Raw genomic sequence first — 18,595 nt, 5'->3', positions numbered from 1 at the left:
CCATTTTATGACTTAAATATTAAGAGATACAATGAAAAAATAAATATTTAACAATACCACATGTGTTTTATTTTATTGGATAATATAAAACATATGGCACCGATTAATTTGAATTTATCCAACTGTAATTTTCATTTATTGCGAGCAAGTATTTAATGATAGTAATTTATATTAATTAAGTGCATTATTATACATTGAATTATCTAATTCGAATTGTTTTACTATTATTTGTTTAAAAAATAGGTTCAATGACACAGAGGCTTTTTTTAGATTGTATAGACAGTAAATATTATTAAATATTTTGTACAATAAGTTATTTTCTTTGAATTGTATATGAAAACAACAAAAAGTTTACTGACAATGATCATCGAGGTCTCAGATAATAGACACTGACTATACAAATGACTAAATGTTATCATTACATTATAATCACAATATAAGTATCTAATTACTTAGATTCAAGGACAAAACTACTTTGTCGAAACTATTCTTTTCTTTTTTTTGGTGTTTCAACTTATTTTAGTGTGCGTGCATCAGCTCTGAACCAGAAATATTACACATAGAGTTAAAATTAATAATACACTAGATATGGTGCGTTTAAGTAACACAATACGAATCCTACATTGTCAAAGAGCAATTACGCTTTCTCGACCAGCACCAACGCCAATCCATTTAACTGAAAAAATAATTTTTTTGTGATAAGATTTACATTAATGTGCTATCCTAATACAAATTGCAAATTTTATATTTACCGGGTATATCCAAATATTGTTCTATGAACTGAATATAATTTCGTGCATTGTGTGGTAGCTTATCTATGGAACGCACACCTTCAGTTACCGATAACCATCCCTCTAATCGCTCGTATATGGCTTCAACTTTTCCTAATTCTGTCGTTGTACTTGGGAAATAATCTATTTCTTTTCCATTTATACGATACCCAATGCATACTTTCAATTCTGGTAATGTATCAAGGATATCCAGTTTTGTTAAGCAAATAGAAGTATATCTGTGGTAAAAATTAATGAATTAATTACTAGAGTCAAGATTACAAAATATTACTATTATACTTAGATTAAAAATATAATAACAGCTTACCCATTAACCATCGATGTATATTTAAGCAATGTTAAATCGAGCCAACCACATCTTCTCTTCCTTTTAGTAGTTACCCCATACTCGTGACCTCTAGTTTGAAGTAATTCTCCTGTCGCATCAAGAAGTTCTGTCGGGAAGGGACCATCTCCAACTCTTGTAGTGTATGCTTTTACTACACCAATAATTTCTCCAATCGTATTAGGTGGTAAACCAAGACCTGTACAAACTCCACCTATGCTACAATTTGAACTTGTCACGTATGGATATGTTCCAAAATCAATATCCAACATAGCAGCATTGGCACCTTCAACCAGCACCTTCTTATTTTCTTTTAAAGCATGATGCAAATATTGAACGGTTTCTTTTACAAGCGGCCTTACACGTTCTGCGTATCTATAGAAAAAATTTTTCCAAATAATATTATAGAGCATTCATTTTTATTTTTACGACAATATTTATAACATTATATTTACTCTTTATAACGTTCTAACTCTGCGTTAATATCCACTTGTAATGCGGGAAACATTTTTTGATATGATAATACCAATGCATTGAATTTCTTTGTAAATACTTCAAAATCTCCCAAAAGATCTCCGATTCTAAGTCCATTTCTTGTAGCTTTGCTGGAATAGGTTGGGCCAATACCCTTTTTTGTAGTTCCCAAAGACTGATTTCCCTTTTCTAATTCTTGTAATCCATCCACCTGTTGATGCAAATCAAATACCAGATGTGCTCGATCTGATATGATGAGTCGATCTTTCCAATCTTTAAGTCCTTTGGCTTCATTTTTTGCTAATTCTTCAAAGAGACCTGGGAGATGAATAACTACCCCATTTCCTGTAAACAAAATATCAATGTTTTTTAATGAAATATAATTTCCTATTTAAAAAATAAATATATATACGTAATATGCACATAAATGGCTATATATAGAACATAAATAATAAATTATATTAATTTTATCAATCAGTGAGATTTATAATAAGACAAAGGAAAAAAAGAAAAGAAAAAAAAAATGAATTTTTACAGATGTATATATACAATAGAAAAATAGAACAGTGCTCTAGTTTCCTGCTTTCACAAAAAGATATTTTTTTTTTTATCGAGTTACCATTAATTATTACTTAGAATAGTTTAATTTTTGTTAATTGTATATGAATATACCTATAACATTATATATTAAGCATTTCTGCGTCTTGTAGGTTTTTCATTTATAGCGGATTTAGCATTGAATATGTCAGTGTATTAGATGATTGGTTTTATTTTGTATTTTTTTAATCTATTTTTTTGTTTGTTTGTTTCGGAACACGAAGAAGAACCAGATTATTAAACTTTACTTGTTGATTTGAAAATATTACCTATAACGGATTTGCATCTGGGATTGATTATTCCACTAGGCAGAAGGTGAAAGTCGAATTCGGCACCTTCTACAACTACAGTATGCCCTGCATTATTTCCTCCCTGTGAAATCACAGTAATATTTGAAGAGCCAGGGCTTTCACCAGCCATAAAAGAATCAATATAATTTGTTTATTTCATATATAATGATATACAGAAACTTTTTTTGGTTTCCAAATATGACCATTTTTAATATATGATATAGAAAAAATATCATATGAACAAGAGCTAAACGAGAGAAGACCTAAATTTCATTGTTTCAATTTTCTTACTTTATATTGATTAAATTTTACCCATGAAAAAATTCTTTGAATGAAATTTTCTATTTTTTTTTTTCAGTGATAAGCATTACCTCTCATATTAAACTAATTTACTGTATCTTTGACAACGAAATGTTTGATTCTTTTATCTTTAAAAAAAGAAATTATATATAATATATATATTGGATCCTTTTCTATACTAATAATAGATTACAAAATCTAGTTTTTTCTTGCAATAGTATAAAAAAGCTAATATTATACAATCTCAGGTATTTTTGTTTTTATACTGTGGTTCATGAACAAACAATTTATGTGTTAAATAGCAGAGATATTTAAATTCATTATCTTAAGATAAACATTAGAAAGTTTCTCATAGTATTGTATGTTTCACCTTCAATATATTATATTGAATAAAGACATAAGAAAATAATAATAATAATATAGAAATAAAAAAATGCTTACTCCTTTTTTGTTGCTAATTATAGAATATTATTTATATAATCTGTATTAACAATAATAATAGTAATAATAATAATGATAATAATAATAATAATATATAGTATACCTAAAAAGTAACACTTAAAGAGAAAAATCACATAAGATTAATAAAAAAAAAGATAAACAGGAAACACAAATTAAAAGGACAACACATGAATATCGTCAAAGATCTTCCAAAGTTCAATTTATCTAATAATCAAGAATTATGTAATGCCAGGTGTGGAATATAAAAGAAGTTATACATATATTCGTGGCTGAAACTTCTAATGTAAGATCCATCGAACAAATGACGTTTTTGTCTAAAAATATAACATTGAAAGATTAAAGTAAATATGTGTACGTATCTCATACGTAATAAATTAAACACCGCATAACCAATACAAAAGAAAAAGAATTACAAAATAAATAAAAAAATATCTGTATTGAACGATTTCAACGTATATACGAGATATGTTTCCAACAATAAAAAGAAACAAACCGAAAAATAAATATAATTGGCAAGGATAATAATAGTTAAAATAAAATCTTTCTTTTTTTTTTGAGAACTTTCAAGAAAATAAATCTTTTATAAATGTTTTCGTTTGAAACTTGAAACATGCTTAATGTATTTATTTAGTTTGAATTAGGAAAAAAAGGGGCGGCAAATTCGTTTACGATGTTTATATCGATTAATCGAAAAGGAAATAGCAAAAAGAAGAGAAATCGAAATGGAGAGAAATAAAGGAAGAAAAATATAGAAAAAGAGAGAGAAGAAGGAAGAGAGAGGTAAGCGAGCAAATAATAAGAATGAATAACAAAAGAAAAGAAGTTAAATATAATAAAATACTTACTTGACATCTACAAACGATATCAGCATCAGTTGCCAGCATATCCACAACCTTTCCCTTGCCTTCATCACCCCATTGCGCGCCAAGGACTACCGTGACCTTGGAAACAAGCCCACTCGTGGATGTTCTCTGTTTCTTTCTCGGTGAGCCCGGATTACCATCACCGTTAGTCTGTTGGACGGAATGTTGTTGCATCCTCGTACAAGAAGACATATTCGTTCTGTTTAAAAATTCTTCCAAGATTCGTCGAAGAACTCAAACGAAATGATTTTGTAGGATCGAAGCAGACACACAACGCTAACTTCCCCCTCTCTCTTTCTCTCCCTTCTTCTTTCTCTCACTCGTTTGATCGTTCGTTTTCTCGCCCGGAAGTCCGATCCGTTACGAACTAAACCAGCTGACGACGCACGGTATGGATGAAATAATAATTTCCCTGTCCCGCCACCACGGGCGCGTGCGCATGCGCAAATCGACGATGACGAACAATAATGTAACAATGAGATAAGTCACCCCGTGATTATAAATTACATTTTCATCATTTTTATTTTTCTTCTTTCATACCTTATCTATGGATGGATAAATGCATGATATGTACATATTTATACAAATGATTAATGAATCCTTTTAATTGCCGAATATATTAATTTTATGTGTGATATCATTTTATATAAGTATGTATGTCAGATATAGATATGTATATTATATATCTTTCTTTTTTTGTAAGGGAAATCCCAGGTTTCCGTATTTACAGATTAGAAGTTTTGTTTGTATGGTACTATCTTTTAAAAATAATCATGTATATTAGTAAATAATAATATGTTTACATATTTTTATTACTCTGTTGTAAAACCTAATTTTTTTTACTAATGCACAATATAGTATAAAATTATATTTTAAAACTTAATTAATTTTATAGCTTTTATAGAGAAAGGTGATAAAACAGAATAGATCGTATATAACACAGTAAAATAATATAAAATACAAAATAAATTGTGTGTGTTAGACTCAAAAATTTTCAACCCACTCACGTATATTGGATAATATTTTTCTTTCATATATATTATATTTTTCTCTTTTCTTTTCTTTTATTTTTTTTTTTTTATTTAAGATTACTTATCATTGACCTCATTTATCAATTAGATTTACAAACAGATATCAGTTTCAATAGTATACCCTTTCGGCCTCTCTTATCACATCTTCAAATTTCAAATGAACGCGCGTATTCTTAAACCGCTATCTTTGCATGTGTCGCATAAAATGATGACTCAAGAATTTCTCATATATCTCTATTTTTCTTTTTAATTTCGAGACATCTTAATGATCCGACGTAATTCTATGCAATGTATACGTATGTGTGTATATTAAAAATGTAAATGTATTCATGCATGCGTTCTCATATTGCGTAAGCTAAAGATGATTAGCTTACTATGATAAAAACGAAAAGGGTTCATAATAATGAACGATATTATTCTTTGGCTTCATTTTTTTTACAATATTGCAATAGTGTAATAAAAAAAGTTAATTTAAATGTATTTCAAAGTTCAACTATTTAAAATATAATCTATCGATTTGATCGATTATTTGACACACATAATCAAAATCGATTAACTCGTCTAATTCAAAGTTAATTCGATTGTGCGGGTAAATATAAATGAAACATCTTCTTAACTGTAGCATGTATAAGAAATCAATGCTTCTATTATTTCTTTTTTCATTTTAAATGAAACGTTTATTTAAAAGAGAGAGAGACGCTTAAACTTATTAAATATTATATTTACAATGCGTAAGTTTCTTATCTTTACACTTGTTATAATCTTATCGGGGAAAATTTAAATACATGAAATCGGGATTTTTCTTTTTTTTTCTTTTTTTTCTATTTCATATATCATCGACACAACGTATGTAAAGAAGAAGGAACAAAAGCGTGTTAAAAAGAAAATAAAAAATAGAAACAAAATGAAATAAACAAATCGATTTAATTTAATTTAATGAATGATATTTACGTATATATATATATATATATATATAGTTTAGTTGACGAAGGTTGAGAAGTAGAAAAGTTCGAAGAAAAAAGATTCAATATTTACATCAACGAGATGGATCTATTACCGGATTAGTCGACCCCCGTGGCTTTTTAATTATGTAAGCTCGAATAGATCGAAACATCTGCTACCCCATAGAAAAGCAAGCATTACACGCTTGCCAAAAGATCTCTTTTACCCCCCTTCTATCCCATCCACAACTTTTTTTGTTGTTGAGTGATGTATACTGGGAGTATCAATTACATTGTTATTACCGTTGGCTGTTCGAAAGATGTGGTCGCAAGATAATGCACTGTTATAAGAGCATGCATACAAAAGAAGGGCAGGTACTGCGTTAAACCACCACCATGCAACTACAACCACCACTACCACTACTACTACTACTACTATCATCATCATCATCATCATCGACAGAACCCATGCACAAGAGTTTCCTATACGAGGAAAGCGATAGCCATCGATGGTTGCTGTGCAACTATGCTTGTCTAATTTGGATTTACTACAAAATAGATATACCTTAGCGAAAATAAAAGGTGGGGTATCTAGATACTACTCAGATGTAGTATATATAAGGAACGAAGGGCCAAGCCCTACGATTTATTTCCTTTGCACCATCCAATACTTTATTTCTCTCTCATCATTCGCGATGAACTCATCGTTGCCAAAATCACGTTCCGAAAGGAGTGACTTTAGTATAGCACGAATTTTGGCTAACGATCATGGCGTATCTAAGGATATAGTAACATCTAAAGATTTAAATAATTGTGTCGATATCGTTGTTAATCAATTACATGATCAGAGCATAAAATTTCGTCGAGAGAATGACGATGATATTAAAAAAGTATCCAATCTTGTTAGTAATCGTGATTTTGATTTAAGACCGATCGATCAACTCGCAAGGAAGATTAACGAAGAAGAGGATGATGATGAAGATGGATCTAATGTAATACAGAAATCTATTGCGCAGTCGCGTTCGATCAACGCAAAATATGAAGATGACGTTAGAAGAGACGAAGTCGCAGCATCTTATGAGAAAAATCAAAGAAACGAATTAACTTGGCTACAATACACGAGATATAAACCACCTAAATTACCCAGAAGAAGCTTCATTGGTAAAAATACTAAAAGACGACCTGGAATTCATCCACGCATACCGTTCTCTTCGTTTCAGCTTCGAGTTCTTGAAGAAAAGTATAAAGAAAATGCTTATCTGTCAAGGGGAGACGCGTATGATATATCAACTGAATTGAGACTTCCTGAAAGTAGAGTAAGTTATTCAAATATGCTTATTTTTTTTATTTATTTATTAGTTTCATATTTAATTCGTTTATGTCTTTCACGCAACACAATATTTAGTGATATTAAAAAAAACGAATCGTTATTTGTGATTACGAATTAAAAAAAAAAGAACAGAAAATTATCGAATTTTTGTTTCTCTTATATTTTCTTTAATTTAATACTATTTATCTTATATTTTTGTAACGTGCAACAGAATCTCGAGATATAAAAGAAATGAGTCATTACAATTGGATTATTGCGAGTTAAAAATATGTACTTACACACGTTCTCGTGCGTTACCAAATGTTTTGGTATTACGCCAAAAATCTTTTCTCGTTTGTAGGTGTACGTATATTTCTTTAGAACAAACAATAAATTTCCATATTAGTTTACTATTTTCGTTTGCTTTGTAAATATAGATTTATACGCTTTACAAATTTTTTTTTGGTTTCAGTTAATCTACGTATAAATTAAAAAATTAATTGTTTTTTCAAATGATTTTATTTTATCATAAATTTACAGGTAAAAATCTGGTTTCAAAATCGACGTGCACGGGATAGGCGAGAATCTAATAATGTTATGGCAATTACGTAATAAAAGATCTTTTGGAATGATGATATGCAATAACAACGATGCGATGAAGAATAATGGGAGAAAATAAGTAAACTAATAATATAATTGTTTACATAAATATCATAAATTTGTCCGTTGTACATAAAATTCATGACGTCTTAGAAAGTAGAAATATTATTTAAAATGGATGTTGATTAATTTTATTAAATTAACTTGTAAACTTATATTTTTGTATACTTTAATAACAGAGGAAATAATTTCAAAAATTATTTATTATAACATCACGTTAAGATAAAACAAGAAATATAATGGTACATATATTTTTAATCTTATTCTTTATTATAATTCTACCTAATTTGTGTATTATACCTATAGGTCCATATACACATATATATTATTTTTTAATATATTGGTCCGTGCAACGTAACACGCTATCCTTATGTAACATCCTTTTTTCTTACAATGTCATATTTTATTACATTTTATTACTATGTATTAAGGATAAATATTTATCGACTATATTACATAGAAATAAAATACTATTGTATAAATTAAATCTATTCACTTATTTTAACACTTTACCGACCACTAGCTGTTCAACAACATACGCACGTCAAACAAAAAGCTGATTAATAGGCTATCAGTCGGTAAAGTGTTAATAGGTATTTAGAGTTTATAATTTTACATAAAATATCTTTTCTTGCAGTAAGATGATTGCATTATATCAAAAAAGAAGTTCTAAAATAATCAATTCTTATGCACTTTCTTCAGCTTTTGTCAATGATGAAGACCAGAGACTTTTAACTTCTTCGGTTGACGGATCGCTCGTCCTGTTTCACTATCCGAAGATTCAGATTCAGAATCATTGTAACTATTCATTCCTATCGAATCAGATTTAGATACCTCACATGTTTCTGCAGCAAAGTTTCCAGTTATTTTGGCTTTCTCTAGCGTTCGTACTGATTATACATAAAAAAGAAAATAAACATAATTAAATTGTAGATAATTTGGTTCAGAGCGACTCCTAATTATTAGATTAACTTATATATTCTTTTCTTTTTTTTTTTTTTGTAAATCAAATGTTAATACAGGTAACCCTCCTATAACATGGTAGATAGATTTCTAGAAAATGCCATGTTGTGTGAAACTGTATTATATGAGACCCAAAGTTCATTATTTCTTCACATCATTATTTTAAGGTAATTTGATTTTTAAATATGTTAAACAAAATCATATTATTAGCGAACCATGTTGTAGGAGGGTTACCTGTATTATATACTCGAACATTTATTACCTGACTTGACACAAATCTTACTTTGAGTTTCCAATAGACTGTTTTGCCTTTTCAAATCATCGATGTCCTGTTGATGCGCAGAATTTTTACGTCGCATGAATTGTATGTAATCGGCTGCTTTTTTAAGTATTTGAGCTCTGCTGGCAACTTTTTCACCTTGCAAAGCAGGAACAGAATCCCTAAGGCTTGAAAAACTATCCTTGATATGATCTCTTCTCTTACGCTCTAATGCATTATGGTGTGCACGTTTTTCAGCCTATGCATGAAAGTATAATACACAATCTTATACATATAATTAATAAAAGTATAATAACAAATTATAATATTTTAATATTCACTAACAATAATAATAATAATAATAATAATATACATTAATACACAGGGACAATTTATTCTCAAGATATTTACATTTAAAAATAAGTAAAAAATATTAGGTCACACATTCAAATGTAAACACTACTATCTTTAGAAAATTTTTACTAATTACGTAGACTACAAGCGCTTAAGATTATCGGAATAAATCGAGAATACAAAATCAGAGTGATATGGTCATTAAGGTTATTAAATTCGTTTTCTTATGCTCTACCAAAATATCCCAAACAAAATATAGTTTCATTTAAAAAAAAAACATCTATAATCTAGAAATTGCATAAAAAAAATGATCTTGAGAAAAAATCTTTCAATCACTATATTTCCTCTGTGCAATAATGCAACTTTTTATTTAAAGTTTTTTTCATAGAATTATAAACAAAGAAGATATTAATGTTCTGCTTCTCGTGATTCTGTCTGTACATATATTTATTATACACACAACATACGCGAGGCATATCTTATACCGTTAAAAATAAATTGTAAAAACGTTATTAGAAATCCATATAAATTAACTTACTTGAGAATAATATTGTGTGTTATTGGAATGTCTCTGCCTAGAGTCAGAGTCATCTCCTTCCTGTTTATAAAATGAATATATATTTTATATCAACTAACTAATACACGCATTTAATACTTACATCACTTTCTATATCAATATCTCGATCATCGTCACTCATGTTTATTCCTTAATTTCCAGTTGTTATTCAATAACGTAAACAGAACTTATCTATAAGTCAATCCTGACGCCAACTTGTTCACCTAAACCATAGAAATTATACAAAGAGCACGAACTCAAACGTATTGCCAAAATCTGTCCACGTAAATCGTATATTTAAGTTTTCTTTTTTCACCACTAGTATCGCTAATATTCCTTTTGTACTGCTCTGAATATACTAACGTATCGATTATTACTATTACTATTTACTATTAATATTACTATTTACTCATTTTTTTACGATTATTAAATAATTATTTATTTAATTTTAATTATTTCTACTTAAACAACCTAAATGATTACCGTTATAGTTTTGTATTATTATTTCTATTTCAAATTGCCGCCTTATTCCCCTTCCATTTTGGTACAAATAGAACACGGTTACCCTCTTCTTTATATATTATGTTCATATATATATATATACTACTTATGACCAACTTATGAAAATTTCATAATGAAACAGCATGGATACAGTCAATTGGTTATATTAGACATATCTATTTAATTTTGATTAATAGGATTTGATAAAAGATTTTCATTTAATGTACGTTTATCAATTATGTTATCGATTACTAGATAGACTCTGATTGGTTTTCATGTAAATTTGAAAATGAATGAAAGTCGCTTAATATAGGGAATAATTGTACAATGAAAATGATCCTTTGTGTCATTCTGATTACGAAAGTACGTTTCGGTGGGAACATATTCTTTCTAATAACTATAAATTAGAAGCGTCAAAGTTTTCTACTTTATTATTTATATACATACATATATGTATATATATGTATATACACATGATGTTTAAATTAAAGGTTTTTAAATTTAAATAACTAGAGAGAGAGAGAGAGAGAAAGAGAGAAAGAAAAAGAGGGAGGGAGAGACACGTCGCTAAGCGTAAGACGCATATATGATATATATTTTTAAAAAGTTACCATTCGAACAGCTGATTCGACAAATGTACTTTTGACGCGTGGTTGCTGTTAAATGTAATAGGAATGTAAGTGACGTGTTGAATCTATCGGTGGAACTCTGTGATCAACATAGTTCTATTAAATTCGTTAAATCTAAATTTGTTGAGTGTAATGAAAATCAGTGGGTTGATCGATCTTCAATGTCATATATTATTTAATATGAAATATGTACGTTGACGTGTCCTAATGACGTAATTTTTATCTTAAAAAGAAAATATATACGTACGCGTATACATATATTCATCCTCTTTTAAAAGATAATGTGTTGTGTTTTACACGTACATACGCATTGAGAGGAAATAAAATAGATTATTTGTGAAGATTCTATTTGCAATGAGGATATTAAAATTACCTGATCATCTCTCATGAGACTATAATTATATTAATAGTGGGAAAAAAATATGAAGCCTAATCAAAGTGTATTACTTTTTTTGCTCGCGTTGGTTATGTTTTCCATAGCGGATAACGAAAATGATGGGAAAAAATCTACTGATATTACGGACAAATCTAATTCTAAAGATGATAATAAAGATAATAAACCTGTTGAGGATCCCAAAGAGGCATTCGAACAGCTACAGGAATTTTATGCTTTACATGATACTATGTTAAAAATTGTGCCAGATATTCTTAACGAAAATCTTCCTAAACCATTAAAAGAGGAATCTGAAAGTGAATCTGATACGACTAATAATAAAGAATCCGTAGAAACTATTGCGTTAAGAAATCAAGTGTTGTGGATGAAAAACATATTGGATCAAAATAAAGATACAGATACTGACACCGTGGATAATAAATTACAATCATCGGAAGAAGAAATTTTAGTTTCTTGGGCAGATGAAGAACCGTTCGAAAATACTGAAGAAGAAGTTAAGGAATCTTTGACACCGGAACAACAGAAAGGTAAATTAAAAAAATTTATATCTAATGTATATTCTATTGCTTTCTATTTCAATAAAATCAATTAGAATATTTGTATATAACTATTTTAGTATAAATACTATTATACTTATTATATAAATTATTATATAAATATCTTATTATGATTATACCCATTTTAGCCGAACTGTTGTTCAAAAATGCTCAAAATTTATTAAATGCGACACGAGCAAACAAAGTGGAAGCGTTCAAGTTTATCAATGCAGCAGCAATGCTGGGACATAAGGAAGCTAGGTCTATGTTGGCATGGGCACAATTACTTGGAGATCCCATGAGCGTCGCTCCTCAAACTCGTGTTCAATACATTTCCGCTGCATACCAAATATTTAATGAATTGTCTAAAACAGGCTTACCATCTGCTCATATGGTTTGCATATGATTTAATAAAAATATTAAATTGTTACTATAATGTTGAAAGATGTAATAAATATTATTTTTACAGGGTATGGGATTTTTATATGCAACTGGATTAAGTGGAGTCAATGCTTCTCAAGCGAAAGCTTTGTTACATTATACAATGGCAGCTTTGGGAGGTGATCCTCGTGCACAAATGGTTTTAGGATATAGAAATTGGGCAGGAGTAACAACTCCTGTCTCATGCGAACGAGCATTAGATTATTATAGAAAAGTAGCTAATAAAGTTGCAGAGGAAGTATCTCTTAGCGGCGGACCAGTTGTGCAACGTGTCAGACTTTTAGATGAATATGAAAATCCTGGATACAGTTCTGGAATTTTTGATAGAGACTTAATAGAATATTATCAATTATTAGCCGAACAAGGAGACGTACAAGCCCAAGTAGGTCTTGGTCAACTTCATTATCAAGGAGGTAGAGGAGTACCTTTGGATCATCAAAGAGCATTACAATATTTTCTACATGCTGCTGATGCAGGCAACCCTATTGCTATGGCATTTTTAGGAAAGGTACAAGGAATACAAATAACTATTTTTATCTATGCAATTAATTTTTCTTATCGCATATCTTTGTATGCAGATTTACCTTGAGGGAAGCGATATAGTAAAACAAGATAATGAAACGGCATACATGTATTTCAAAAAAGCTGCTGATCTGGGAAATCCTGTTGGTCAAAGTGGTTTAGGAATGATGTATTTGTATGGAAAAGGTGTTGAAAGAGATACAGCCAAAGCATTACAATACTTCAGTCAAGCTGCAGAACAAGGATGGGTAGATGGTCAACTTCAACTGGGCAATATGTATTTTAGTATGTATATATAATGATTATTACACTAGATTCAATTTTAAATAACTAGTATAATACTTATAAAATATTTTCTTTTAATATATGTATATATTTTTATATAAATATTTTTCTAAAGGTGGAATCGGAGTAAGAAAAGATTATAAATTGGCAAACAAATATTTTAATTTGGCCAGTCAATCAGGCCACGTTTTAGCATTTTATAATCTTGCTCAAATGCACGCGACCGGAACTGGCATGATGCGAAGCTGTCCAACAGCTGTAGAATTATTAAAAACTGTTGCTGAGAGAGGAAAATGGAGCGAGCAATTAATAATAGCACATAACAACTACAGAGAAGGGAAAATATATGAAGCATTTATCAACTATTATCTTCTTGCTGAAATGGGTTATGAAGTGGCTCAAAGTAATGCAGCATTTATTTTGGACAAAGGTGAAAGTACCATTTTCACGGAAGAGCAAGGATTAGTTCGAGCTTTACAACTTTGGGCAAGAGCAGCTGCTCAAGGATATTCTGCGGCGCAGGTATACATTTTTTCTATGGTTCAAATATAAATAATATATACATTCTAAATATCTGTATATTAAAAAGAATATATTTTGTTAATAGGTCAAACTCGGCGATGCTCATTATTATGGAAGAGGAACGAAAGTAGATTATGAGGCAGCCGCAAGTCATTATCGTTCAGCTTCTGAACAACAGCACAATGCTCAAGCCATGTTTAATTTGGGTTATATGCACGAACGTGGCCTAGGATTAGCTAAAGATCGTCATTTAGCTAAACGATGTTACGATTTAGCAGCGGAAGCAAGTCCTGATGCGCGAGTACCTGTTGCTTTAGCCTTGATTAAACTTTCTTTCTTATTTGGACTGGACTATTTACAAGAATTTAGTCTGATCGATCAATTAGATAAATGGGACCAATTGCTTGGTCAGAACTGGGATCTGTATTTAATCGGATTTCTTACAGGAATGCTCAGTCTTATCATATACTTCCGCAGGCCGCAGCCACCTCCTCCTCCACCAAGACCTGTACCTCCTGTTAACTAAATTTTTATATTATCTCTTGCATTTTGTGTACATGTGCTATTTTAAGCTAAGCTCGGAATCTACTTTATATGAAAAGAAAAAGAAAGGAAAAAGAAAAACTTCGTTAAATTGACTGCGACACTGTTGATAATAAAATTAAAAATTGATTCTTTTTTTCCCCTTTTTTTTTTCTCTCTTCCTAGAATAGTAAGCGATATAAGTCATATACATATAGTAATTTTTTAAATAATTTTCTTTCTTGTACAGTTTAACCACTTGTGAAGCGGATATAAAAATTTTTACAAAATATTTTATGTGCAAATAAAACAAAAACAAATATATATATAAGTATATAAAAAAAACCTTATATCATTTAATGAATTGCTGATAGCATATTTGTCAACGCATACATATTTTTTTTAAGTGAAATAGTAATAAATAAACATTTGATTATATCTTTACAGATGTAATGAAACTTATTGATATTATTTGCAGTTTCTGAGCTTAGCTTTTAGAACGTTAAGTTTCATTGCAAAAAGAAAAATCACCCGAACGTTAATATATACCAATATTTGTTTTCCTTTTCTTTGCTAATCAAGTAAAATACCTGACATATTATTAACCATTTCCAAAATTAAATTTGACAATGCACACATATATTATTTCAATGGATATATCTTAAAGAATCGGGCTGCCTTTCCAAGTGGATAATTATACAGTGATTTTGTACAAATAAATAAATTAAAGAGTAATATTTCAAATGATATCACGTTTATTATTATTTAAAATTTAAAATCGCATATATATAGTATTTCAAGAAAAGCCATTGTGTGTCTGTAATATAATGAAATATAAGAATATTGTTAGTTATTTGTACAATAAAAAATGTTTCACCTTTATTATTTATCATCAAATATTTATTCTCGTATTAGTATCTGTTATAATCAATAATACTTCAAAATCTTCTTCACTATGGCAACGATTAATCAATGTATTATAATTCAGCTTATTATTGTGTGGTGGAATTACCTATTTCATTTTATATATAAAAACATTTAAAATTTGATTGAAAGTATGACATTTTGTAAAAATTTGTCAAGTTATGATGATTATTTTTAGTTTACATTTATCCAGATATCATAATAAAAATGTTGAAAATGTGCAAGACTTGTTAATTTTAATTGGTATTTATTAATGATTGATAAAAATTGACCTTATAAATAAAACAAATCACAATGCCAAAAAAGAAACGTGGTGTTAGAGAAAAAAAGGGTAAAAAAAATCCTTGGTTAAACGAAAGAGAAACATTATCTTACGAACAACAAATTTTGGACAATAATAGACAATTAGCACGGTAAGATAGAATATTCATTTAATACTTTACTAAAACGTATATATATAATTATTTACTTTAATCTATATGTGAATATTATATATACAGACTGCGTAGTACTAATGAAGAACTTGAACATGAAGTTAAAACTATAAAACAACAGTTCGCAAAGCTTGAAGAAGATCGTTCAGATATCGTAGCATATTTGAAACGCAATTTAGAAGAGAACATCGAAGAAGCACGTGAATTAAATGAACGAATATCTGCTCTGGAAGAATTGAGAAAAAATGAGTTAGCTTCATTTAAAAAAAAGGAAACAGCGATGGAACTTGAATATCGCACTATGGAAAGTAACTTGAGTGCAGAGGTCAAACTAACAGGTACATACATTAATAAATAAAAAAATAAAATCTTGATTACTTTATTATTTGATTTATTATGTTTTATTTTATTTTATTTTAAAATATTTTGCGCAATATATTTATATGCATAGAATTATTTTATTTTTGGTCAAAATTATATTCTGGATTAATGTACATAGATATACCAATAATTGGAGGAAACTATAGACTATGTTTTGATACTTCAACTGTCTGTTATTAGCTGGAAAATTAAATGCATTAGAGGATTGGAGAATAGCACGACTTGATTTAATGCATAAATTTGAAGTGCAGGAACAACAATTAAAAGAACAAGAAGAAAGACATAAAAACGCGCTCCATGCTGCTGAAAAAGCATTAATCGTTGGAAAAGCTAAGTATGTAATTTCAATATATACATATCTATAAATCAAATAAAATCTAAATAACTTATTTTTTTCCATTTTAAAAGAATGCAAAGAGAAATGGAAGAACGACTAAATGAATTAGCTGAAAAATTTAGAGAAGCGACTAACATTCGTATAGCAGATACTACTCATAGAGCAGTAAGAGAAAACATCGCATTAAATCAAGAATTAGATATGATGTTGGAAGTTAGTCATGAATTATATTCCAATACTATGGATTATAAAGAAGCAATTAAAATGTTAAAATTACAAGCCGATTTGTTTGAAGAAGAAAAAAATATCACTTTAAATAAAACAATTAAACAAAAGAATTTGATTACTAATCTTGCGCAAGATTGTAATGACATGAATAATAAATATTTGAAATTAAAACAGTTTAATGATCATCTTATTAGTCATGTAGCAGTATTAGAAGAATATAAAGAGAGATCTATTATAGCTGAGAATAAAGTTCACATTCTTGAACAACATTTACAACAAACTATAGAAAATAAAACTCAAATATTAGCAGAAGTTTGTTCGAAACAACTAGAATTTGACAACCTAAATCAAATATTACAAGAGGCTAAAGAATGTATAATGAAAGCATTACAGGTAAATAAATAAATGAAAAATAATGAAGGTTTAATAAATTTTAAATATTCTATTACAGTTGCAAGGAAAATTGTCTAAAGAGGATGTATGCAATTCTTGTCATATTGATCTTAAAGAAAAAGTACTTTCCTCTCTTCTTAATATATTACAAAAGGAATCTATTCCTATACACCATATAAGTCATCAGGTATAGAACTATAATTTTTCTTAATAATTATATAAAGCCGAATGGAAACTTCAGACACCCAGTATAAAAGAAGTCATAATATAATTCATGTATTTTAATTATCTTATTTTATATGGTATTAACTACAATTACTAATTGCATAAAAATATATTTAGGAAGAAGACATAGCATGTTACTACAAGAAAGGTAGTTTGGGTTTATTGCAAAACACTATAGATAAAGTTAAAGTAGAAAAGGATAAACCCGGAGAGGACAAATCTTTAGAAACCAAAAAAGAAGAAGAAAAGAAATCTTTATCTACAGAGTAATACAAAGTGATACAAATTTTGACATGATCATTATCGTGTATATGAGATACAGTAGTTATAAAAAGTATTAGGTATATATATATAGTATATAAGGTATACCTCGTTTTCCTCAAATAATTTTGCTCAGAGAAGGAGAAAATTAACAAAAGATATATTTTTTAGTTGCCTGTTATAAACTATAACAATGTATGTTAATAAAAATCTTATAACATTAGAAAAAAGAAAGTAAAATAACAAAAAGTAGAAATTTCGTAATCAAATAAGTATTGGCATATCAATGTTTCCGTGAATAGTGTATAGAAATTAACGTTAGAATGTAAAAAACATGAACATAAATAAAGCATGTTCAGGAGAGTTCTACTATACATTTTTGGGTCAGTATAAGATTACAATTCACAAAGTAATCATGACTTCGGAGAAATCAGAATTATTTATATCCATGCAAGAACAAATTGTTTTATTTTGTAGTGAAAGTCAAATATATCTTCAAATTAGTCAAAAATTAAATCTAAGATTTCCAATTGTGCAGTAGGTTATTAAAAAATATGAAGAAATTGGTAGAGAACAAACGAAGATCAGGTCGTTCGAAAATACTGTCTCATAGAGATAGACAACAAATGATAAAAGAAGTGTATGAAAAAAATATTAAAAAATGCTTAGACTGTAGCCATTTATATTATTACAATTTCAGGTAAAATTATTAAGTATATATTAATAAATAAGTATGTACATTATAGAACTCGTGTTTTTGTGCCTTGAGGAGGATCAGACTTGTATACGGCCTAGACCTTGCAAGAAGGTGAAAGTCGCGAGGTCGAGATTAGTCTCTCATCTTCGTACTTTCTCAAAAATATATACATTTTTATGATCACCCTA

At 28.9% G+C, this 18,595-nt stretch overlaps 5 protein-coding genes across 10 annotated transcripts; 3 read left to right on the top strand and 2 right to left on the bottom strand.

The window, feature by feature from the left end:
- Window positions 1-190: 190 nt before the first annotated feature.
- Window positions 191-4,521, bottom strand: LOC122523400 (adenylosuccinate synthetase). Of its 2 annotated transcripts, XM_043645111.1 has the most exons (6): window positions 4,085-4,521; window positions 2,457-2,559; window positions 1,572-1,935; window positions 1,099-1,491; window positions 753-1,009; window positions 191-676 (listed from the first exon to the last, which is right to left on the bottom strand). In XM_043645111.1, the coding sequence occupies exons 1-6, from the start codon at window positions 4,292-4,294 to the stop codon at window positions 627-629; spliced, it is 1,377 nt and encodes a 458-aa protein (XP_043501046.1). In that variant the 5' UTR covers window positions 4,295-4,521; the 3' UTR covers window positions 191-626. The 2 variants fall into 2 exon arrangements, with proteins under 2 accessions (XP_043501046.1, XP_043501047.1); XM_043645112.1 differs by lacking the exon at window positions 2,457-2,559 and having other exon boundaries at window positions 4,085-4,174.
- A 1,577-nt stretch (window positions 4,522-6,098) lies between these two features.
- On the top strand, window positions 6,099-7,995 carry LOC122523314 (homeobox protein engrailed-like SMOX-2). Its single transcript, XM_043644988.1, has 2 exons — window positions 6,099-7,390; window positions 7,924-7,995. The coding sequence occupies exons 1-2, from the start codon at window positions 6,584-6,586 to the stop codon at window positions 7,993-7,995; spliced, it is 879 nt and encodes a 292-aa protein (XP_043500923.1). The 5' UTR covers window positions 6,099-6,583.
- Window positions 7,996-8,280: 285 nt separating this feature from the next.
- Window positions 8,281-10,467, bottom strand: LOC122523397 (protein max-like). Of its 5 annotated transcripts, XM_043645109.1 has the most exons (5): window positions 10,279-10,466; window positions 10,158-10,217; window positions 9,269-9,524; window positions 8,878-8,933; window positions 8,281-8,812 (listed from the first exon to the last, which is right to left on the bottom strand). In XM_043645109.1, exons 1-5 carry the CDS (start codon window positions 10,315-10,317, stop codon window positions 8,810-8,812), a joined length of 414 nt encoding a protein of 137 aa, XP_043501044.1. In that variant the 5' UTR covers window positions 10,318-10,466; the 3' UTR covers window positions 8,281-8,809. The 5 variants fall into 5 exon arrangements, with proteins under 5 accessions (XP_043501044.1, XP_043501039.1, XP_043501040.1 ...); XM_043645104.1 differs by having other exon boundaries at window positions 8,281-8,933; window positions 10,279-10,461; XM_043645105.1 differs by having other exon boundaries at window positions 8,281-8,933; window positions 9,290-9,524; window positions 10,279-10,454.
- A 556-nt stretch (window positions 10,468-11,023) lies between these two features.
- Window positions 11,024-15,274, top strand: LOC122523396 (protein sel-1 homolog 1). The gene is made up of 6 exons (XM_043645103.1): window positions 11,024-12,226; window positions 12,385-12,629; window positions 12,705-13,184; window positions 13,255-13,483; window positions 13,599-14,005; window positions 14,091-15,274. The coding sequence occupies exons 1-6, from the start codon at window positions 11,728-11,730 to the stop codon at window positions 14,529-14,531; spliced, it is 2,301 nt and encodes a 766-aa protein (XP_043501038.1). The 5' UTR covers window positions 11,024-11,727; the 3' UTR covers window positions 14,532-15,274.
- A 341-nt stretch (window positions 15,275-15,615) lies between these two features.
- Window positions 15,616-18,595, top strand: LOC122523313 (cilia- and flagella-associated protein 157). The gene is made up of 7 exons (XM_043644987.1): window positions 15,616-15,680; window positions 15,754-15,864; window positions 15,952-16,223; window positions 16,447-16,600; window positions 16,675-17,224; window positions 17,283-17,411; window positions 17,567-18,595. The coding sequence occupies exons 1-7, from the start codon at window positions 15,616-15,618 to the stop codon at window positions 17,717-17,719; spliced, it is 1,434 nt and encodes a 477-aa protein (XP_043500922.1). The 3' UTR covers window positions 17,720-18,595.

Source organism: Polistes fuscatus, unplaced genomic scaffold, assembly GCF_010416935.1.
Source record: "Polistes fuscatus isolate 324 unplaced genomic scaffold, CU_Pfus_HIC Scaffold6, whole genome shotgun sequence".
In the NCBI taxonomy this organism is placed as follows: Eukaryota; Metazoa; Arthropoda; class Insecta; order Hymenoptera; family Vespidae; genus Polistes; species Polistes fuscatus.
The sequence above is the reverse complement of the archived record's forward strand: the minus strand, read 5'-3'. Positions and strand labels throughout refer to the sequence as shown.

Excerpts from the sequence above, each read along its gene's own strand:
- LOC122523400 (XM_043645111.1), bottom strand. The coding sequence starts at position 4,294 with ATGTCTTCTTGTACGAGGATGCAACAACATTCCGTCCAACAGACTAAC. Across the intron at positions 2,560-4,084 it reads ATATCGTTTGTAGATGTCAA|GGAGGAAATAATGCAGGGCA; the intron begins GTAAGTATTTTA and ends GTGATTTCACAG. Across the intron at positions 677-752 it reads ACAATATTTGGATATACCCG|TTAAATGGATTGGCGTTGGT; the intron begins GTAAATATAAAA and ends TTATTTTTTCAG.
- LOC122523397 (XM_043645104.1), bottom strand. The coding sequence starts at position 10,317 with ATGAGTGACGATGATCGAGATATTGATATAGAAAGTGAT. Across the intron at positions 10,218-10,278 it reads ATATTGATATAGAAAGTGAT|GAAGGAGATGACTCTGACTC; the intron begins GTAAGTATTAAA and ends TTTTATAAACAG. Across the intron at positions 8,934-9,268 it reads TAAGATTTGTGTCAAGTCAG|TACGAACGCTAGAGAAAGCC; the intron begins GTAATAAATGTT and ends ATGTATAATCAG.
- LOC122523396 (XM_043645103.1), top strand. The coding sequence starts at position 11,728 with ATGAAGCCTAATCAAAGTGTATTACTTTTTTTGCTCGCGTTGGTTATG. Across the intron at positions 12,630-12,704 it reads GCTTACCATCTGCTCATATG|GGTATGGGATTTTTATATGC; the intron begins GTTTGCATATGA and ends TTATTTTTACAG. Across the intron at positions 13,484-13,598 it reads ACTGGGCAATATGTATTTTA|GTGGAATCGGAGTAAGAAAA; the intron begins GTATGTATATAT and ends ATTTTTCTAAAG.
- LOC122523314 (XM_043644988.1), top strand. The coding sequence starts at position 6,584 with ATGGTTGCTGTGCAACTATGCTTGTCTAATTTGGATTTACTACAAAAT. Across the intron at positions 7,391-7,923 it reads TGAGACTTCCTGAAAGTAGA|GTAAAAATCTGGTTTCAAAA; the intron begins GTAAGTTATTCA and ends ATAAATTTACAG.
- LOC122523313 (XM_043644987.1), top strand. The coding sequence starts at position 15,616 with ATGATTATTTTTAGTTTACATTTATCCAGATATCATAATAAAAATGTT. Across the intron at positions 15,865-15,951 it reads AATAATAGACAATTAGCACG|ACTGCGTAGTACTAATGAAG; the intron begins GTAAGATAGAAT and ends TTATATATACAG. Across the intron at positions 17,225-17,282 it reads GTATAATGAAAGCATTACAG|TTGCAAGGAAAATTGTCTAA; the intron begins GTAAATAAATAA and ends ATTCTATTACAG.